General features: G+C 40.2%; 1 protein-coding gene and 1 pseudogene across 2 annotated transcripts in view; one reads left to right on the plus strand and one right to left on the minus strand.

Moving 5' to 3' along the window:
* Positions 1–22519, minus strand: part of MBD2 (methyl-CpG binding domain protein 2) — a 64956-nt gene that overhangs the window by 30097 nt on the left and 12340 nt on the right. For both annotated transcript variants that reach the window (XM_037165043.2, XM_037165042.2), the window contains exons 2-3: positions 16519–16678; positions 1186–1323 (exon numbers count right to left, since the gene is read on the minus strand). In XM_037165043.2, the coding sequence (XP_037020938.2) occupies positions 1186–1323; positions 16519–16678 (298 nt within the window). The remainder of the gene's footprint in view (positions 1–1185; positions 1324–16518; positions 16679–22519) is intronic.
* LOC128627259 (metallothionein-3-like) lies at positions 19100–20349 on the plus strand (annotated as a pseudogene).

The raw sequence follows: 22519 nt of genomic DNA on the forward strand, positions 1-22519 counted from the left end.
CAGGTACGCATCTTTTATATTGGATGTGATACACTTACATGGCCCCTGTTGAATCTCTTGGGGACCAACAGTAAAGCAAGTTTAGAACTTCAAATCTTGAGACATCTATAGCAAGATGCTGATCCAATGTGGCTCCAAATATCTTCTGTTTTCCTGGCTCACCTGAAGAGGAAAAAACACTACAGAGGATGTGGGAACTGAATTTCTTTATGTAGTTTCTTCTAGAGCAACTGTCTGAAAGTTTTGGCCCAATCCTTTATCAAGTCTGGAGATGAGACACTTGAGGGACTAGTGGAAAACAAAATTCAAACGAAAAGGTGGAGTGAGACATCTAAAAGGGGAATATGAGAGCACAAGGTAATCGTCGTAGGTAAATCAGTGTTTCTCATCGTAAGTGGGAGGAGGCAGAGAAAGGAGAGGAAAAAAATGCACAGAAGTTTCTCCCTCCACTCCCTCACCCCAACTGCTACTAAAAATTCACCAAGTACCTATACTTTTTTACCACAATTAGGGAGTGAATAAGCAAGATTACTTGGAAAGCTCAAGTGTTTTGTCGAGTCTCCCTCCCCTGGCTCTATGGCATTATTAAGCAGTAGGGAGGCCTTCCAGGTAACACAGTTTTCCTAAGACAAGATTATAGTCCAATACAGCTTGAGTCAATAAAGAAAGAGAATAATATATCCAATTTATACACGTCACAGGACAATATACCATATTTACAAAGTTCATTTAATTCTGTTTTTCAAAAGGGGAGGGATAGCTTTCATGTAATAAGAAATCAGAACAAAAAGTAGTTTCCAAATAAGAGAAAATATTTTTAAACTAAGCAACACAAACTGCATCCTTCATCCCCTTAGGAAATACTATCCCTAGAAAGATGATCTTTAAAAAACTAAGATTAGCAGAATCAAGTCTGATATACATTACCACACAAAAACATAAAAATGTATTCTATAACATTAAATTTATTTTGATTCATTTAATTAACGTCTTGTTTTCTTAAAACATTTTACCTAAATATTGAATTATTAGTTCTTCTCCAGCATTCATGTAATCACCTAGGACATAAAACAATTTTCTTTCCAAATATATTCCATTTTAACCAGTGTTTACTTGAACTATTATCTGGTAAAAATACCAGAATTTTCTGAAAAATAAAGACTGGGGAACCAGTTAGATTCTTACCTGACGTGGCTGTTCATTCATTCGTTGTGGGTCTGACTTCACTTTATTATTAGGATGATTTGTGACTTTGGTTACTGGTTGTTTAAAAATTGATGCTGTTTGTCTAATTGGCAACGTTGTATTTAAGTCTGGTTTACCCTGTGGATATAAGCATGTTTTCATTAATAAATGTCATACATAAATGTAATTAGATGAATTCTTTTTTATTAATTCAATATCCCTTACTTTAAATCAAATTATTTCAAACTTCTCAATATCAATATTTTAAATCCTCTAAAGTATATTTTAAGTACTATATTATGTAATACATATAGGGTGGGGCAAAGCAGGTTTACAGTTGTTTGTACAGAAAATAATAAAATTAAATGATACAAGAATAAACTCTATCTCGCATACTTATAACTGTAAACCTACTTTCCTCCACCCCGTACATATTTTTGTTGTTCTTGATATACTTTTAAATGTAAGAAAATTCTGTGCATAAAATTCACAATTCGATTAGCAAAACACTATGGACTCGCAAATGAACAAATACATTTAAAGTTGGGTTATACAAAAGGAAGAACTTCCAGGTCAACAATGGGGACAGTGAGCAGTTCTACACTCTGAGGACGGAGGGCAACACTGGCACACCCGCCACTCGGTCACAGACAGCCCGGCCAGCGTCTGGAGGCCAGGCTTACACAGAACCACAGAACTTCACATTTTCCTTTTGTGCAAAGATAACTAGAAATAGAAGTTCTCTTTCTAGCAAACAATTCAATCTTTAATAAGAAAATATTACTTATTTTATGATAATTAATACTTTTGAGAGACTTAAAATTAAGCTTCAGAAAGTCAAACATACATATCTACTTTTAATCAACTGGTATTAAACATGTGTTCTAGTGAAGTACAGAATTACTAAGTACACCTACAATACTTTAACAGCAAAGGGCAGTAGGGTCAGGTGGCCAGGGGAGGTGAGAGAAAAACAACAAAATATGATTTTGGCCAAAAATATAAGAGGTCACATTTATCTAAAAACAATGCACATCTGCCCTGGCTGTTGTGGTTCAGTGGTTGACCACCAGCCTGCAAATCAAAGGGTCATCAAGTCGATTCCCAGTCTGGGGCACATGCGGGGTTGAGGGCCAGGTCCTCGGTAGGGGGCACACAAGAGGCAACCACACATGATGATTCGCTCCTCCTCTATCCCTTCCCCTCACTAAAAGATAAAATCTTTAAAAAAAGTAGAAAATTAAAAAAAACAATACACATCTGATATTTTGATATAGAAATATATTTGATAAATCTACAGGTCAGTGAACTTTTATCTTTATAATTATCCCCAGATAGAAATTATAATTATCAACTTGCAGACTCCAAAATAGTAGTTCTCAAATGTGAGCATTCACCCAGGGGGCTTATTAATACTCAGATCCCTGGGTCTCCCTCCCAAGGGTTCTGAATCCGCACATCTGAGGGAGGCCCGGGACCCTTTCCATTAAGGTCTCCCGTGCTGCTGCTGCTGCTACTGCTGCCCCAGGGCCCACACTTGGAGACCCGCTACTCTACAAGACTGCAAATTGGTGGCAGGCAAGCCACATCTACCCCATGGATGTGTCTGCTCAGTTTTTAGGGTCTTTAAAAAATAAAGCCAACAGCTACAAATCTGGAGATTCTGCATAAAATGCAGGATTCTAGCTTCTCTTAAAAACTGAAATTGATGTAGCCACAACAGGCCACACTTAACTAGTGACGGCTGCCAACCCAGGTGTCAAGGCTCCTCCTTTTGCAGAATTTCTCAACAACTCACATTTGTGTTGTCTGTCGGAGCCCTGAAGGTATTGAGTCATGACCTCTGCTAAAGAATATTACCAATGTCTACAAACATAAGCATCACAATAAGCTAATCGGACCATTATAGTATCATTTAGTATTACCTGGACCCACGACTAAATGTGTCTCCACCCTCCTCCCCGCCCTCCACACTCCTCTCCTCTGTGTGCCCTGGGCAGGCCTGTCGTCCCTTTATCGAACTCAATTTTCCCCCCAACGTGTATGTTCTTACCTTTAAGAGACAGATTCATCTTAAATAACTCTAACAATATTATTTCTCAGGTATTTAGCTTTCTTATCTTCATGGATTAAAGAAAAAACTTTGATTTAGAAGCATACAAACTTGGTCAACACGCTGCAAAACAACCACTTAGTATGTCATTTCTAAAAAGTGTGGGGCACAGAAATGTCGATTTTCAAAACCCCTGCGGGTCATTCTGTGACACCACAGCTTTGGCCACCTCTGATTTACGACATCTAGATCATTCGGAGGCCCTGAGCGAAGCCACCCAACCAACGAAATAGTTGATACTCAATCCTAAAGGAGCTTCACGCATAAATACTCACGGAGAATTTTCGTGTCACTAACTTATAATTTTCTGTCACTAGTTACAATTAATATTATCACAAAACAGTACCTGCGGTTTTGCTTTTGTTCTTTCATGAAAAACAATGTACTCTGCTGGTACTGGGGCAGAGGCAGCATCAGCAGACACGAAAGTGTGCTGCAATCATGCGCACGGACAAACGCAGTCCAGCCTGTAAGATCCTCGCTGTTACGAAGGATGGCAGGAAGCAGCGGCGACTACTCTAAACTATGAATTCTACATCCACAAGACTGGAAGGAAGCATGAAACGTAAAAATATTGGTACTACAATGGTAAGACTGACCTTTTTTTTTTCCATTAACTTATATTCTTTAAAAATTAGGATATCTGGCTAAAAATATTCAAAATATGCAATTAATTTCCACTGTCTGACACTGAGACAATTCATCCCCAGTGGCATGAACTAAGAGATTTAAGAGCATGCTGTTACTCTTCTCTTGATCTTACTTTGTTTTTGTACTATTTTTCTCCTTTTAATTGGTCTTGAAAGCTCTGAAGACAAAAAGCATGTTTCACTAATTAATTGTGTATTCCAAAACAGTACCATGTCATCTGAAAAGCTGGACGAACTGGTTTTCCCAGAAACTGTCTCAAAAACAGTGCATGTCCTCACCACCGCCCTGCCCGCAGGACTCCAGGGTCCCTGTTCATTCATGCCCGGCTGTGTGTCTGAATTTTGATGACTACCAATTTGCCATAAACTTAGGAGCTATAAAACTAACACTTTTTTTTTTGTGTGGAGCAAGGTTAAAGCTGTCCATACACATATTTGAAACCTTCCCTTTCAATATAAGAAAATGTGAAGAAGTTCCTTATATTACAAAATTAATATAATATAATTAATAAACTGGCAAACACACACATTTTAATATTAGAATAAGTTTCCAGCCTATAATAAACTTTCTCAGTATACTATCTAGCTTTCTAATCAAAGTTTAATAATATATTTTATAATAATGTATCTATTAGGCTGAAAGTATTCAAATAACTCAAACAATTCTGAGAGTCTATTCAAACCCCTACTTGCTAAGAATACAAAAAACAAAAAATTTTTTTTACCTTTTACTTTATCTCTTTCCAGTAAGTATCTGAAATGGCTCTTCAGAAAAAATGGCAAAAATTAAATTTTAAAAATAGAAAATCAAGGACAAGGCGTAAGCAAATTTTGAAAAGGGTAATAATAGCAACTGACTACAGAGCTGAGCATCTAATATGAATGTGCACTTTCTAGGGGCCTGGGTGAAAAGAGATTAAAGTATATAGATATCATGGTCAGAAAGGAGGAAGGGTACCAATTAATAAAGAAAACACAAGCTGTCCTGATATTAAATCTAAAAAAAATTTAAGACACTTAACATCACAGTGAAAATTAAGCAAAATTTAAGTGCCTTTTCTTTTCTCAGTCATCTCCCATAAAAACCAAGAAAATAACATTTAAAGGACAAGCCAGTGACAGTGATTCTGAAAGGAACTAAACCAGCATGGTCTCATTGTTGTATAGCCTTGCAGTGATCTAACTCCATTGAGGCTTTAGAGAGAGAATAATGAAAAAGGTGGATGGAAAACATCATAAATCAGTGGGGGGTTTTTTTGCATTCCTGAGCCCCTAAAATTTCTTTTGAAAACATTTATACACCACCTACATTTTAAAGTTGACATCAAGAATATTTCATATGTTAAAGTAGATAGTAAAGTAGATAGTTTCAAAGGATCCACTTAGCCGAGTATTTTAAATACTGGCATTTTAATAAACTGTTACATCACTTTAAAATATATCTAACAGACTCTAAATATACCCACCACCAACCATTTACACAATAACAACCTCAAATTATAGTTTCATTTCTCTCCTTTCTCTTTGAATAATTCCATTCCCTAAGTTATTTTCTACTTTAAACTTGAAAACCTTTAATTGATCATTTATCTCATGAAAATATTTTTTAACCTGTGACTATAGAGCTTTTACGGATAAAAATAATAAATCTCTCTAGTTTATTACAATTATTAGTATATAACTGACCAAAAATGATAAATTAATTTTAACAAATTATTAAACCTGAGATAAAAAATTAGATAAACATATTAATAGAAGGATTTTTTACTTAAAGATAACTTTATGGTCTTGAATCAGTATTTTTAATTGCTAGAATGGGTCAAGATTTAGTATTAATTCTCTTCATATTCATTTTTTTGGATGTGACACCAAGAAACCTTGTTCACATAAATGTAAATAAAATGACGTACTCTGTCACTCAATTTTTTTGAACCTCTTCTGAGTCACGGGACAAAATATCACAGGTGCACCACCAAAAACGTGAACAATGGACACCTACACTAAGTCCTCTGTAAATGCTGCTGCAAGCGAAGACTCGTACTAGCAGGAAGACTTCACTGCGACCAAGTCATTCGTTTTTCCATATCAACACCAGTATTTCAAATTGTGCCTTTATTGGAGATCAAACTCTTTGTTCCATGGTAACACTGCCACACGTGAGAAGTGTGACCTCCTGTAAAACTGAAGGCTGACTATGAAAGAGGAACTGGCAAAAAAGAACTTGTACCTCTCTTAGGTGTATCCTCAGATCAACTGAAATATAGAGATAAATAAAAATATGTAAGTTCAGGATAGCGAAACAATTCCTGTGGACCCATCCAGGTGGGGGACACCCTGTAAAGCCTTCACATAAGTATAATTTGCACAGCAAGGACTTAAACTATGTATTCTAAATGCCATATTTCTCAGCCTGGTTTTGAAATAAAGCTACTGTGTGACAGTTCACAACTGTACATATTCTATGCACATAATTTATCTTTAAAAAATCAATGCAAATTGTATACTTTAGTTTAAAAATTATCCATGTTTTTAATGTAAATTTTAATGTAAAAATGCTGCTCTATCTAAAAATGCTGTAATGTTCTAATACAATTGATATTTCCACTTACCATTCAAGTATCATTTTAATTCTCTGGCTTTGCATGTACCACATAACCCCAAGAGGCATGAGAAATCCAGACTTTATTTTTCTAAGGTCCCTTTCCTCATCTGTGAATGAGGATCACAGTAACTTCCTAAGAGCCTCGTGAAAATCAAACGAGGTAATAACACATGTGTAATGCTGCTGCTGCTGCTGCCACTTTGTTCAGCCAGTCAGTGAACTAGTACCAAGCCCCTCACTCTCTGTCAGGCACTCACTGCAGGCTGGGAAGACAGCCGTTAGTTACCAAACCACCAAACTCCAGGCCTCAGCACTCACGTTCTCAGGGTGGGAGGAAGACAAGCTAAACAAAGTAGGTTTATAATTTGTAGTCACGTTGGCACATGAATGTTGAGTTAACAGCAACCATTTCCATTCTGAGCATTAACGTGTCACTGAACTTACTACTGAAATGTAGAAACTAACCTACTATGCTATCCCAGCAGGAAAACATCCCCTGCTTCACACCAAAGGAACCTGAGTGGCACCTTTGGGTCAAAGCAGGGTTATCTGAAAGAGCAATTTCAAATTTGCAATGGAATATGTACATGAGCCAACAGCTCATGCCTTCCCACAAAATCAAAAGCCAACAAATACAAGGAGCTTTACTAGGTTTTTTTCACAGAGGCAGAATTCACATATAAAATCCACCATTTAAAAGTGGACAATTAAGTGGTTTTTAGTATATTCACAAGGTTATACAACATTCATTGGTTTTTGCAAAAAGAAATACATATGTGGAATCTATAAACTTGTATTGAAATCCACTTATGTAATATCCTAAAAATATTTTTAAGGTGATCAATGGATCTTACTTTGAACATACAATTCGGAGTACAATTTGACCTCATTACAAAAGGACTTACACTTGTAATTAACTGAAGATGTGGAGGACTGGAACGCACTGAAAACAGCTTTGAAGAGTTCTACTTGAAAAATAACTTCTAGGAGCAGCAGTTAGTAAGAGGTCATTAGAGGACTGACGGCAAAGGATGCTGAGTTCCCAAGAGATACCTAGAGCAGCTAGCTGTACTCAAACTAAGGAATATACTGTCTAAAGTTCATGATCTCCTTTACATCTGGGTTGGCGCTAGCTGACTACACATCTTTAGAATTGTGGAAATTGTCACACAAACTGTTTTTCGTAGGTTTAATTATTCTGCTAAACTAGCCCACAAAGTCAGACTTCAAGACCTGTAAATTAGGGAAATAAACCTTAATCATCAACAGAAACCTGGGCATCCAAAATAAATCCTTCCAAAGCCATGCCGTGGGCAACTATCTCACCCAATCTCCCTTCATTGTTAGCGTGAATGCCCAGTCCCAAACATCTCTAAAGGTCTATCTATCATACTTGGGCACATGTGAGGCACTAACTTATAATATGATAAACCTACTACAATACTGAAGAGACGATTCTCACTAGCGAGCCAATTTGCTCACACAGCTAACTTTCTTCTGGTACTTTGTACTTCCTAGCAACCTTTAATCAATCAACATCTAAATACTCGGCTTAAATAAACCAAAAGAAGAAAAGGAGCAGTGCTGTTAGCAGATAATAGCTTGTTATCTTCATTAAAGATAAATATCCTTTATTTAATATTTAATAAAGTGACTTCTACTTATGAGAAAATGAGGGTTTTTTTGGATGAAACACTCCTACATAGTTTTAGTGTGTCCTCTGCACACCCTACCCTTCCTTCCTCTCTTTCTTCGTCAAACAAGCGCTGTCCGAGTCACTCTCAGCCCTGCCTAGACAAATGCAGTAACACACTCCTTAACTGGTCCTGGCTTCCACTTCTGCCCTGCCACCACACTGTCCACACCATAGCTGAGGACTCACATGGCTCCCCACACACGGCCCACAAACAGCACTCCGTGCTGTTCCTTAAGCTGCCTTGCCGAGCCCTGGGATTAGGTTTGTCTCCTTCCTTGAACTCACCTACCTCTCCGCTCCCACTTGCTGAACTCCCGCCTCTGTGGCCTGCCTCCTACCTGCCTTCAAATGCTAAATGCTTTAGGGATTTTGCACTGGCTATTCCCTCTGCATGGAATGTCTTTCCCTCTGGTTTTTGTATAGCTGACTCCATCATTCAGATCATGGCCTAAAAATCAACCCCTCAAAGAAGAGGTTCCCCCATCACTCAGCCTAAAATAGCCACCCTGTCAACCTCAATAATTCTTATTTAATTCACTGTGTAGCATTTAACATTTAAATTGTGTATCAGTTTGTCATCCCACTAGAATATAAATTCCACAAATACAGAAACTCGCTCTAGTATATTCACAGAATATGGAATAATGCTTAATTAAGCACATGGAATGTGCTAAAAAAAATTCTGTGAAATAAATGATAAATGTCTCTTACACATTAGGTCTTGTGTTATGTAGCCCTTACTCTTCGATAGTTTCATTTTCTGTCTTAAACCTACAGGTGCCACATCCGTGGAAAATATTGTAATTCATGGAGTCTGTAATATCCATTTCAAAATTATTAAGCATAGAGTCATCTGTATTACCTGCCTCCAGATTATAAATGTAAGAGAAATAATCCCCAGACTTGTTCTGCCTACTACTATTTAACATGAAGTCATGCTTGTAGATATGTGCCCAGCATTTTCCTCTGAGTCACACAGCCAGCCCGACAGAAGCATCCCACAGGAAAATAATCGTGTCTACAGATGGTGTTTTTGACAAAGTCACTGTCAATTATAGTTTGTAATAGCAATCCAGCAGAGGTACACGTGCCTCCTTTCTAAAAAGTCAGGACCAGCCCTGGCCAGCGTGGCTGTTGGTTGGGCGCCATCCTGAAAAGCGGAAGGTCGTGGGTTCGATTCCCAGTCAGGGCACATACCTAGGCTGTGGGTTTGGTCCCATGTGGGAGTACATAGGAAAGACAACTGATTGATGTTTCTCCCATCGATGTTTCTCTCCCTCCCTTCCCCTCTCTCTAAAAATCAGTAAGCATGTCCTTGGGTGAGGCTAAAAAATTTAAAATGTTTTAAAAGTCAGGACCATAAAAACTTTTTAGAAGTCAGGACCACAGTTATTTTAACGATTTACTCTGCTCCTCTAGCACGTACCAGAATGAATCCCAGCACACCGCAAACCCTGTCTTGGTAATAACCAAGTACCCAGGTCAGCCTGCCAGACCACACACTATCATCCACCACTCATTCCAGAGTGTTCCGTCGGACATCCACCCCACAGGGGCTGTCCAACTTTTCTGACCTCAACTAAAAGCAGAGAGACAGTTTACATGATGACTCAGTACATGCAAGTATGTAACACGAGTCGCTTAAAATACTCCCTTGTACTCAATGTGATGTACAATTTTCTAATCCTCTTGTATTTCATTTTTTAAAAACTCTAGTCATGAACAATTACACTGATTTAATTATTTGAAGTTTGAAAACCTCAATCCTTAACATTGTACATTCTTGAAAGTGACTGATCAGCAGGCTTTTCTATGTCCTCACTGTCTTCTCTAAACATTCCCTCTAGTCCCTGGACCTACTGAAACTTGGCTGTCCCTTGCAGATAACACCTCCCCTCAACTTCTCTCAAATGAAGCACAGTTCCAACACACCTAGACTCTGTCCACTTCTCTCCACGTGTCTCTAACTGGGCTACTCCAATAGCTACTTGGCTCCTCACTTCCACTTCTGTCAAGTTCACTTCAAATTCATAGAAACCTGTACTCAACAGTGGCCCTCACTTCAGGGAGAGGCCAGTGATGCTTTGTGAGAACTTCAAGGCCGAGAAAGATTTCTCACCTGTGGTCTCCTCAATCCCATTCTCCACCACCAGCAGCTCCAACAGAGACAGACTGGAAGATGCTGCTCATGAACAGTTTAAGGTGCGGAGGAAAAGAGCACCAGCATTTCCGGGGAAGATTCTAGCTGCTGTTTTCACACACAAGGAATATGGCGGGAAGAACAAAGTCTCTGTTTTCACTTTGGATGGAGAGATTCTAGCAAAGCAGAAAACAAGGGGCAGTTCTTACCACACTGTGCTCCACCAGGAGCTGGTCACCGGAATGATTCGACCACAGGCCTCTAGTGATAATATTTGACCAGGGGGCCCCTAGGGAACCAGTAAGTCAGCCTGCTAAGGTACTACTTCAGTAACTAGAATTCCTTACCAGTTAAAAAAAAGACCAAATTTGAGCCATAGAAAGTAAGCTGGTCCCTCACATAGTTTGCCAAGGCCTTGCTTCCTCTACTTCTAAAACAGTAGTGATTAACTCTTCAGATAGATACATTTCCTTTGAGAATCTGATGGGTAGACTCTCTCCTTAGAAAAATGCACAACAGAACATACTGCACAGAGTTCAAAGACTCCTAGAGGGCCTCCTGGACTCTCAGGTCTGACAGTTCCCTGTCTCTATGAAAAAGCTGGCCTTTTTCAACCTTTAAAGGAAATAATAATGTTCCTTGATTGTGCTTTGTCTTCTGAATATTGTCCTCTCCCCTCCATATCTCTTTCAAGCTTCAGGAAAGTATCCTAACCATTTTCATGAGAGGCAGTAAAAATGCAGATGTGTACATGTTTCTAAATGCATAGAAACTTTGGAAGGACATACAAAAATGGCTTAGTAACAGTTTCCTCTAGGTGAGATGACTAAGCCCGAGAGACTGAAGAGGAAGATATTTTTCACTGAATATGTGTTTTTTCCTCTCACCATGTATACAAACCAATCTAATAATAAATCAATTTTTAAACTTTTAAAATAGTAAGCTATATTTTGCTTCTGATTTCTCATTTCCCAGAAGCCTTCTGACTTTATAAATGACTTCTCGTCCTTCCAACCTCAAAATTGGTATTTAAAGATCACCAGCTGCCTTCTAAGTGGGAAATCAAACGGATTTCCTTATCCATCTTGATCTCTACCCAGCATTTAACAAAAATCATCTTTCCTAGGCTTTTAGATCCCCACATTCTCTTGCTTCTCCTACCACCTTTCTGGAAGTTCCTTCTTACTTTCCTTAAGACTGACTTATTCATTCTTTTTTTTAACAGTGCGACAAGATACTTCTCTTCTATTTGCCCCTATGTTGGGTTATCTTAATACACTATGGCAAACCACCATGACAGGAGTTTTCAAAGTGTGACCTGGGAGTCCCAGGGATACACAAGATCTTTTTTCAGAGGTCCAAGAAACAAAATATTTTAACTCCATCTTCCTCACACCACCCCCAAACTTGCTCATCTCCCCCCACTTCCTATTCACCCTTGCCCCAGATTATTCAAGCCAGAATTGCAGCAGGCCTCAAGTGCCTCTCCCCGCTCGCAGGGATACTTATGTGTACTACTTCTCCCGAGTCTCCCACCTTTCCATACCTCCTGTTACAGCACTGATCCAAGCCATCGTTATTTTTCTATACTGCATTAGCCCAAACTACTCTACCTCCAGCTTCACCCTTTCCCAATCCATTCCCCACCTGCACCCATTCCACACTCAACACCCAAGCTGGTTCCCACCATCGAAGTAGCCCCTTGTTTCCCAAACTGCACAGACCTTGTCCCCACGACATAGTAACTCTCTGCAATCCTTTATCTTTAGTGTGCTGGTGAAGATAACTGAAACGAGCACCTGCTAGATCATTTGCTTGAACACTGAGGGCACGGCCACACAGAATTCAAAGTGTGTGTAGAATCACAGGAACACAGTACCATAAGCCAAGATAATTCATGACAAATGAATTATGACAGACTGTGTAATTCATTCAAGAGAACATGATGCTCTTTATTTCAAAACTGTATCGAATTTATGTAAATAGAGAAATGTAGTGAAAGAATTGAGTCTTTACAAGGTATCATTAGCACTGACGAGTCAAGCTAAAAAAATAACTAGTTCCATATCATATTCATATTGTAAGAAATTTGTAAAATATACCGTAAGTTATATTAATGTTAGAGAACTTGAATTTTATCAGTTTGTAGCTTTAATTGATCAATATTTTGGTGATATAGTTAAGAGCTAGAAGCACAAGGAATTGAGTTTAATGTTTACACATCTGAAATGTTAGAATAAAAGAATTTTCTAGCAACAAAACCAAGCTTAAGTTCCTTAAACATATCTTGCACTGATAATCATTGTACTCTTCTTTATCCTAGTGTTCTCCAATTAAAAAGAAACTTACATTTTAAGAAACTAACTTCCGTCTTAAAATGTTGAGAATCGTATCTCTAAAGCCTTGAAACGCCTCATCTTTGAAGAACAACAGCTTGCACAAATGCCTGAATTATACGCAGCTTTGGAAGCAAACGTTCTGTCGTCGTGTGCACACACTGAGAGACACAGCTCTAGAACTGTGCTGCCCAGTATGGTAGCTGATAGGAACATGTGGCTATTTAATCTTTAATTAATTAAATAAAACTAAAAATCCAGTAATTCAGTCACACTAGCCACATCTCAGGTATTAAATAGCCTCATGTGGCTGGTGAGCACCACATTCCCATCAGGAAGGAAATGACTTTTGGACTCTGTTGCTCTTTAACTCCCCCCTTCAAGTGAGCTCTGAGAAAGCCACTCAAGTCTTCAACTATCAACTTGATGGCGATGACTTCCAAACCTTTCTCTAGTCTTTCTCCATTAACCTAATGGAATAGCTTCAGTGCTCTACTTAACATGGCAACCCTACTTTATCAGCTGGAGAGGTGGAGGTTCTGGCTGGAACAATTAAGGCAGCAGAAAGAAAATCAGTAAGGTACAACGTCTACAAGAATGGACCAGAGTTTCAGAGTCAGGTTAATACTGAGACTGAGATGAGAGAGAACAGGTACTTCAACGGCCTCACTAAATATTAATCAGAAGACAATTCCCATCCCACTGTACCCGCTCATCCTAAAACAATTAAAAGCCACTTTGCAAAGATCTTCAGAAAGTATCTTTCCAACCATATCTGAATATACTGTTCACCCAGTAAATTCACCTTTGATATGGAAGATATATTAAAATCAGTCTAAGCCCTGGCTGGTGTAGCTCAGTGGATTGAGCGCAGGCCTGCGAACCAAACAATCGCGGTTCAATTCCCAGTCAGGGCACATGCCTGGGTTGCAGACCAGTTTCCTGCAGGCCAGTTCCCAGCAGGGGACCCACAAAAGGCAACCATACATTGATGTTTCTCTCCCTCTTTCCTTCCCTTCCCCTCTAAAGATAAATAAATAAAATATTTAAAAAAAAAATCAGTCTATAATCCATCATTATAAACTACAATTTAGCCTCTTTCAGAGTTTATTTTATTAACTACATTTCTAATTCTTTGAAGGTGAGAGTTAACAAAAAACCCCTCAAAACACAATTAATAAAGGGCTTTAGACCAGGTTTACAACCACACAGCAAAACACTCCCTCATATTCCCGTTATCAGTACAAGTTCCCAGCTTTCTCTATACTGCATTATTATTAAAACAATAATAAAAATGTTACTATTAATCACTCCCAAATACATTTTCTGCCTTACAGAGCTATTTCATGACAGTGTTACACCAAAAGAGAACTTATTTTAAAAAATGCAAAACTCCATTTTCTGACTACCTAAAAAAAATAAAACCAGATGCAAAATAAGACTATGCCCCGCCCCCAAATTCAGATAGAAAGCTTTAGAAAACAATGACAATGAGAAGCATTTCCAAAAAAATGTATGGCATATTAATTTATTCAATAAACATCCATGACCACTATAAACTTCTGAAATGAAGTAGGTATTTAATCAAACAAACATGAGGCAAACACTTATTAAGTACCTACCGTGTCCTGGGCTTTGGGCAACGTACACAGAAACCACAACAAAAAAGACACGGTCCCTGCCCTCATGGAGCTCACAGTCTACTGAGGCTGACACACGACCACAAACACAACAGCCAAGCACCAGGGAGGCATTATGAAGAAGGGACTGGATCTGCCTGGAGAATGCAGGGCAGGCTTCACCGAGACGGAGACAATGGAGCTGTGCCTTGGATGAGAAGGAGTCCCAGATGAGGGGAGGGGGGAGCGCATTCCAAGCAGAGGAAACAGCACATGAGCAAGCAGAATCTTGAAAGCACATGCCATGGTGCAGGATGATGCAGTCCAGCGCAGCTAGAGCGGAAAGGTGCACACAAACTAAAGAGATGAATTAGGTTTCGGTTTTCAGTGAAATCATAACCATCAGGAAGTTTATCTTCACATTACACTAAGTGTACCTTAACTGTGAGTCTGGTAACAATAAGGTAGTTCGAAAGCATTCCAATCATGTCACAAATATGTGAGTCCCTTCCACAGACACCCAGCACTGTGGTTATTTTTAAAAGGCAGTTTTAAAAAAATCTTAATTTTCCTCTGTATATATAAAAAGCAAAATAAACCTAGAACACAGTTTTCCCAAGCTGCAATCACACAGCTCTGCCTACACACACTCAAGGTCCTAACTTTTGCTAACATGAGCTCCCTGAATTCCAATCACCTCCAACCTTTCTTAACCTCTACCGACCTAGAGTAACGCTGTTCCGCATGACAGAGGCAATTCAAGCCTTCCCTTCCCATCCTGCCTCTCTAAACAAGGTACCTGCCAATGTCCCATGGAAACCTATGCAAAGTAGCCAATGCATTCTTGGAAACAGTGCATTCTAACCTCCATAACAATTTTGGGAATTAAACCATTGTAAACAAACGAGGAAGCTGAATAAAGAGAGCTATGAAGCAGAGACCCCTTACCCTTTAGGAAAGGTAAAAAGATAAGGAGAACAGCTTGGGGTAGAAAGTTTCCCACACAGGCCACTAGGCAACACTGCTCACTGAGGTAGCTTAGTGCTTTAGGAGGTACAACAGGGAAAGGAAGGGAACAAACATGAGCCAAATAGTAGACTAGACATTTTCATATAAATTCCTAGTTGTGCGAAGGGAAAGATTTTATGAGCTTAACAAGAACTCGGGGGCCATCAGAGGTTAAGGAGGTTTGCTCTTGACTGCATGAGCTTGTAAGCGGCAGAGCCAGGGAGAACACCACGCTCCACCTGCCAGGATCCACAGCCCTTCCCCTCCGCTGCCTCCGGGCTCTGAAGAGGAACACACACTCCCCAGTGGCAGGCAGGGTTACTTACGACAGTCGTGTCCCTAGAAAGAAAAGCCCTTACTCTTCCCTTCACTGTTGCACAGTCAGTGTGAGACAGCAGTACTGGCAACACACACACACACACAATGAGATTTAAAGAAAAACTAAGAAAAAATGGTTGTAAGATTAGTTGCCCTTGAGCATGGGGGTAGGCGTGGGGATGAGGGGGCAGGGTAGGGATGTTAAAGGTGCCTTGTAATGATACCGGGTGCATTAATACAATTATGTTAGCATTATAATTCAAATGCTACTAGTTTAAACTCCTATAACAAGCCATCAACTAAGCAGCTCAATAAAAATAAGAGCTACTGGAAAGGTCTCCAATCCCAGTATTAGGATGAGAAGATTATCCATGAAAGTCATTATCCTCCACATGGTCTCAAGTCAAAATAAAAACTCCCCTTTCTCAAATCCTAATCCTGAAAATGGGTAGGTAACTATAAACTATGTGGGAAGAATATTTGCCACATTAAAATGTTGCCACTTTGGGGGCAAGAACTATTTTAAAGGAAAAAAAAAGGAGACAAGTAACATCAACAAAGAAATCTTTTGTGAACAGTCCCAATGGGCCAAAAGTGTGACGTCTGTTGACCTAGACAGATATGAAATGGAGTTTTTAATGGTGTACAATTTACTTAGGCTCCCCTTCTGTATGTACTGCCAACTACCAGAAAATTAATCAGATCTGTAAGTCAAAATGCTTAGCAGGGGGAGGAATGAAAAACAAACTAGAATTCAGACAACCAAAACTCCAGTATTATATTTAAAATATAAGGTACTTTTTGGAGAATGTTTGAAATGGCACACAGATGTTGTAAGTGAATTAACCAACCTTGTTCTGATTGAGAGGATCATTCCGCAGTCTCTGTTTGTTCTTCTGTAATTTACTAGGCATCATCTTTCCAGTTCTGAAGTCAAAACTGCTGAGGTCAACAGTATTTCCCAGGTACCTTGCCAACTGAGGTTTGCTTCTGAACTTCTTACCACTTGGACTAGAAGAAAGATAATGTAAATTGTACAAGACAGCAATATTTACCCCAGATGCTACATAAACCTTTTCTTCATGCTGTCCTTCCTGGTCCCAATTGTTACCACATCACAGTTTCACATGTTTATATTTTTGTAATAGGGTGCAGCCAAGAGGGGAGCCCCATATAGGGATCTGTAAAGGGGTCCAGAACTTAAGGTGTCCAGGAAATATTAGAAAAATATACAGGCTGTCCTCACCACCCCACAAGGCTAAGCTGGGGCATGGGACACAAGGAGCAGGGCCATTGGGAGCTATGCTGAATAGCAATAGCTTTGCAGCTAACCTCTGGCAGGGTCATTGAACATATCTATAACCTTTAACTGGTTTCATAGATATGTTAAATAGCTGCGGCCATGCTTTGAGCCAGGGAGACAGAAGTGACTTCCACCCAAGAAATAACTGGGGGGCAGCTCCCCCTGGTTATAGTGCCTGTGTGAGACCTTAGAGAAGATCAGCTCCATGTCATGGGGCCATGCCCAGACTTACTATGGCAGCCCAGTAAAGCTGGAAGAGTACAGGAATTGTAGGAGTTGGAAAAAGGGGCTGCAGAGGAAGACTGGCCCGGAAATTTAAAACTGAGACAGGGAGGCCATGGGGGGTAGGGGAACCACGTGGCTCTGGCGTCTTGTTGGGACCATGTGGTTTGGGCAAGAGAGAGGACCACGCAGCTGTGGCAGTAGAAGAGAGAACCATACGGCTTTGGCAGAGTAGGGACCCCGCAGCTTTGGGGTGCTCCCTTTTGCCATGTGGCTTAGGCAGCAGGAAAGACTTTGCCTGGAAGAAAAGGGGTGAAAGGACTATTGCTGATGGGCCATGAGAAGGTGCCACAAAGCTTTGGATTAACTGGAGATCATGGTGGCGACAGATAGAGCTGAGGGTGCCAGGAGCCTAAATCAAGGACTGCTACTTCTTTTCCTGAAATACAGTACCCCGGACTGGGCAGAGGGGAGAAGGAAGGACTGTGTGCATCTGTGGGTATTCTAAAGAACTTTAGTATTTTAATGAAGACATTAAGTCATTACTCTAAGTCTGTATAGCCTTTAAATAAATAATTCCTTTCCTTTTCACAAATCTCTGGCATTAAGAGACATCTTTCCTCTGGCAGCAGGCAAAGCGAACCTAGTATGGGGGAGGAACCCCTTACCAAAAAACCTTTTGGTTATAGTATATCGTACACCCCTCCTTGGGTCTGTTCTGTAACATTCTCAAAGAAGTGTTGACGTTTTAAAGGAATGTAACTGCAGTATAAAAAGAGACAACATATCATCTAATGCAACTCCACCAGGTACACCACTGGGGCACAAAGCCCACGTTACTGCGGATTATCCCTCTGGTCACTCACTCAGCAACCACTTACAGAATCCCAATAGGAATTTACTTCCTGCACAAAATACCATCAAAGCTGGAAAAAAGTGCTAGATTTATATAGAATCTAAACAGACACTAGTCTGTTTTACATATTTTTTTCCTGTGTGGCATTGCCCCAGAGTCTTATCTAAATTTTCTGAGCCAAATGTGTAGCATAAACTAACTGTTACGATGATCAGAGGGATACATAACCAGGAGGGGATTGTGAGAATTCTAGAGCACCTCTCAAAGAAACCAACATGTTATATTTATAACTTAACCTTGTACCAACTGACTACTATTAAAGAAAAACAATTCAACAGGAAGACAAAAGGGAAAGAGCTGCAAAACTAAGCAGTAAAACACTGCCCTGGACCAGCAGAACTTCTGTCTGGGTCCAGCCCAAACCCACACCCTCTGTCCCACTCTGGTACTCTGCCACCACCGACTTCAGACAACGGAAGATCAAATCAACATTCTTTTTCCATAATCACATGACGTAAGTATTCCTGAAACACAATTCAAAGTATAGAATTCAGCCTAGAGATGAAGATAACCAGTAACAAGCAGACTTAACAAACAAGAACAAAAACACAGCAGAGGAAAGGGCAAAAGATTATGTGGAAGCAAACCTTGACTCCCATACTAACCCTGATTTCAAAACATGCTCAATTCCATAAAATAAAACAGCCTGTAACCCTCACTACTGTCCAAACCTGAATCATCTCTGTCCATCACAAACTTCCACCTCAAACCTGGTCTTCCTGCATGGCCCTCTGCAGCAGCCTCACTGCCCACTCGCACCTGATCCTCACGCTGGAAAGCACATCTCAACGTTTCAGCACCCCCATCCCTGAGCACACACCCAGTCCCAGTTCTAAATGCCCAGACTCCTCACGCTGACAGGACAGCTTCACCTCCTTAGAAACACATCAAAACCCTTCAATCTGGTGAGATATTTTTTCTACTCTCTTTTCCCACTACCTTTGGAAACTCAAAGTCACCAAAATATGCCCCATACCTTTGACTTCCAGCCATGTCGTTCCAGGTGGGAGGATGAACATAAGCAATCCTACCTGTCATGAGCCCAGCTAAAATGTCACCTTCACTATGAAGTTGTCTGCGATTCTCCAATCCTAGTTAGAAATAATTCTCCTATCCCTGCAATTCTACTCCTTTACAATTCCTATACATTCTCTTGAGACAAACAACCAGAAGTCAGGATGCCACTTTTGAAAACCCTCAAACACGATTTGTATGGGACAGCACAAAACAAAGTTACTTTCTGAAAGCAAAAACTTGTATCAGTTGAACAGTAAAGAATATGGTTTTCATTTCCAGACACACCGAAATGGCCAATCCTATGCTTAGTTAAGAGTTACATTGCATAGAATTAAAAAAATTGAACTGGAAAATATTTTCATGATTCTATTATACTACATAAGAAAATATTACTGAGATCCAAATTAATTTTAAAAACTGGTAAATATTTGTCTACTACCATGTCACTTACATAACTACAATTAATTCTGACTTAGATAAAATAGCTATACATGCCTTATAATTACATATTCCAGTTACTGGTTTAAAAGATTCTGGTAAAATGTTTAGTGTACCTGAGAAGCAGGAAAGAAATCTCTCTAAAAAATAAAGTAAAAGTCCCCAATCAGCTAGCCCTCGGGTAATACCTTCTCAGCGAGATAAAAAAGCTGAGGTCCAGAGTGGACTTTGTTTTACAGCTAACGTCCAAAGATGAACACATCAGGAGAGCAACCCCTACCAAAACAATAAGCACTATTACTCTCAGGCTATAGCTGAGAGGCAACCAGAATGTCATTTCTGAATCCACTGACTTCATTTCACAAATTAACCCTGCAACAAGAAGTTCTTTACGTAACAGGTGAAATGCCAGTTACGTACTACAAAGGAAAACATACTCAAGTCTCACTAAAACATTCTTCTGCAGAACAAAACTCATGAGAGATCTATCAATTTTAGTTACCCTTCCCCCAAATTAAGGAAATCAAAATACTTAAGAATTCAACTAAGTGTCCAGTTGCCGGGCGAAGCCAACTCACCCTCTCTAGTGGTATCTCTGCTCCACAGGGAGCTGAGACCTGCCCCTCTCTGACTGGTGGATCCTTCCAGTGTGAGGGATGCGAAGGCAGCTTCTGCCAGAAAGCCACTGCTTTTGCTGTCCCAACAGTGCAAGAAACAGACCCAGGATTGCGTGTGCAAAGGTGGGGGGCAGAGACTGAACCTCAGAAGTGCAGCTGCTGCCACTGAGAGGAGGGCCTGCCCCTCCGTGAACCGCGCGAGTGGTGCTGGGTGGCCCAATGCCACCTCTCCCTGTGGGGAGGGCTCGCCGTGCCCCCCCACCCCCGCTCACTGCTGGCAGGGACAAGTCCTGTGACTGGCATAAAAGAAACACCTCATGAAAAGTGATGGCACAGTTTATGATCTAGATGAGCAATTTAGTATGGCTTAAACTAGTTCCTATGTTTAGTAATTTTGAAAATCAAATAGGAAGTGGTATTGTAAGAAAGGCCTGACACACTCTATTGATAAACTAAATGAACAATGAAGGAAAATGGCAGAAATCAAGTTTTAACTATTAGCATATCAAAAGAAAGATGGGCCCTGACCAGGTGGCTCAGTCGAGTTGGTTGGAATGTCATCCCCATATGGTCCCATACACCATAAGGTTGCAGGTTCGATTCCTGGTCAGGGCACATGCCTGAGCTGCAGATTCAATCCCTGGTTGGGGCACATACAGAACTGATGTTTCTCTCTCACACTGGTGTTTTTTCTCTCACTCTCTCCCTCCCCCCCTTCTTTCTCTCTAAGACCAATGAACATATCCGCAGAAGAGGGTTTACAAAAATAAGTTGGAATACCAACCAGTACTCAGTTAGATGTAATTCACACCAAACCCCACCTCCTGCCATAAAGACAGACTTCTGTGAAGCATGTAACTGAACAGCTACAGGCACTGGGCACACACACAGCGGTCTTCAGAAGGGTGGGACACAGCACTCCCTTCTCTGTAACAGCTACAGCTTGTGCTTGGTGCTTAAAGTCAAGTCAGCATGGCCACCCCAGTGCATTTTCAGACCACGGACTCTCTCTGCAGAAAATGAAGGCAACCGTACAGAAAAGACTAGGCCCCAAGGGAAGAAAGAGTTCAGCAGGCATTCTGCCCATCACATAGAGAGCATCTGCACAGCGGCAAAATGACCTTGGAAGTGGCCAAGAAAGTGAATGCTAGATGAACGACAACAGCAGGAAAAGTAATTTAAGCCCTAGCCTGACCCTGCGTGACAGTATCATCACATGTCTACATCCTAAGATGGCTGCTGTAGGTCCCAGTCTCAGACACACCAGGACTTATTATGACTAAAAGCACATTAAGGAAATTTGCTTCAAAAAAAAGGAAAAACTCTGGTAGACTAGTGAACAATATCAGTCATTTTCAGTTTTCTCTGTCCAGAGTAACTGCTTCTAATCCCAGTAATAAAATACTAATATTTCACTTTCACCCACAAAAAACATTCCCTACCAACCGCCCCCTGTAGGCGCCAATCCTGAACCAACCTGTGATCTCACCTCTAGCTTCAACCCACTGAGCACCCGAAGAACAGTGATAATCAAGTGGAAATCAAAAGCATGAGTTGTATTTTTCCAGTGTACATAAGAACATTTCCTCACTTGAACTTCGTCTTCGCTTGCTTTCATTTTGATTAAACTTTTAAAAGCACTTCTTAAAGCAAACTCTATCTCAGAGATTTCTAATTATAGATAACCAGGAAATATTTTATTTGGCATACGGCTTTTAAAACAAACTAACTGAGATACCAGTGATACTTAAATTATGGTCACCTTAATTTAATGGTACTCGCATTCTGTCACTCGATGAGCTCACCTGTAACCATAATCACCTGAAGTACACAACCCTGATATGCTGTGCCACTCTGTGACACACAAACTAAGTCTAATGAAGACCGGCCGTTTGCATATGAAACTGCATCCTACAGAACAGAACAGATCTTTTCATGTTACTTTGGTATGGCAAATCGTGACATTTAGTGGAACCATCATGAAGGGACCAGAAGTCTGAGCAAACACAAGTATAGCTTTGAAACATTTATAACAGGATGAACTGTAGGGGGTGGCAATAATCAGAGTAGAGCAGCATGAACATGGCCCATGAGTGGCAAGCAGTGCTATGGACAGGAGATGTTTAACCATGAGGCTACAGAGCACGGTCAGAGGTGAACCCCTCTCCAACAATGTCAAGGGGTATTTCGTGAGGAATAGTAAAGACCTCCACACTGAAAGTGCTGTAAAGCTACAGCACTGGAAAAGTCTGAAAGGATTGGAACATCAACTTTCTGCCTTTTCCTACCTCCTTAAATGTTAAAGTTTACCAGTTCCTTACAAGAGTAAAGTACTGAAA

The sequence above is a fragment of the Artibeus jamaicensis genome, unplaced genomic scaffold (genome assembly GCF_021234435.1).
Source record: "Artibeus jamaicensis isolate MK-2021 breed Jamaican fruit bat unplaced genomic scaffold, CSHL_Jam_final contig_354, whole genome shotgun sequence".
Classification (NCBI taxonomy): domain Eukaryota; kingdom Metazoa; phylum Chordata; class Mammalia; order Chiroptera; family Phyllostomidae; genus Artibeus; species Artibeus jamaicensis.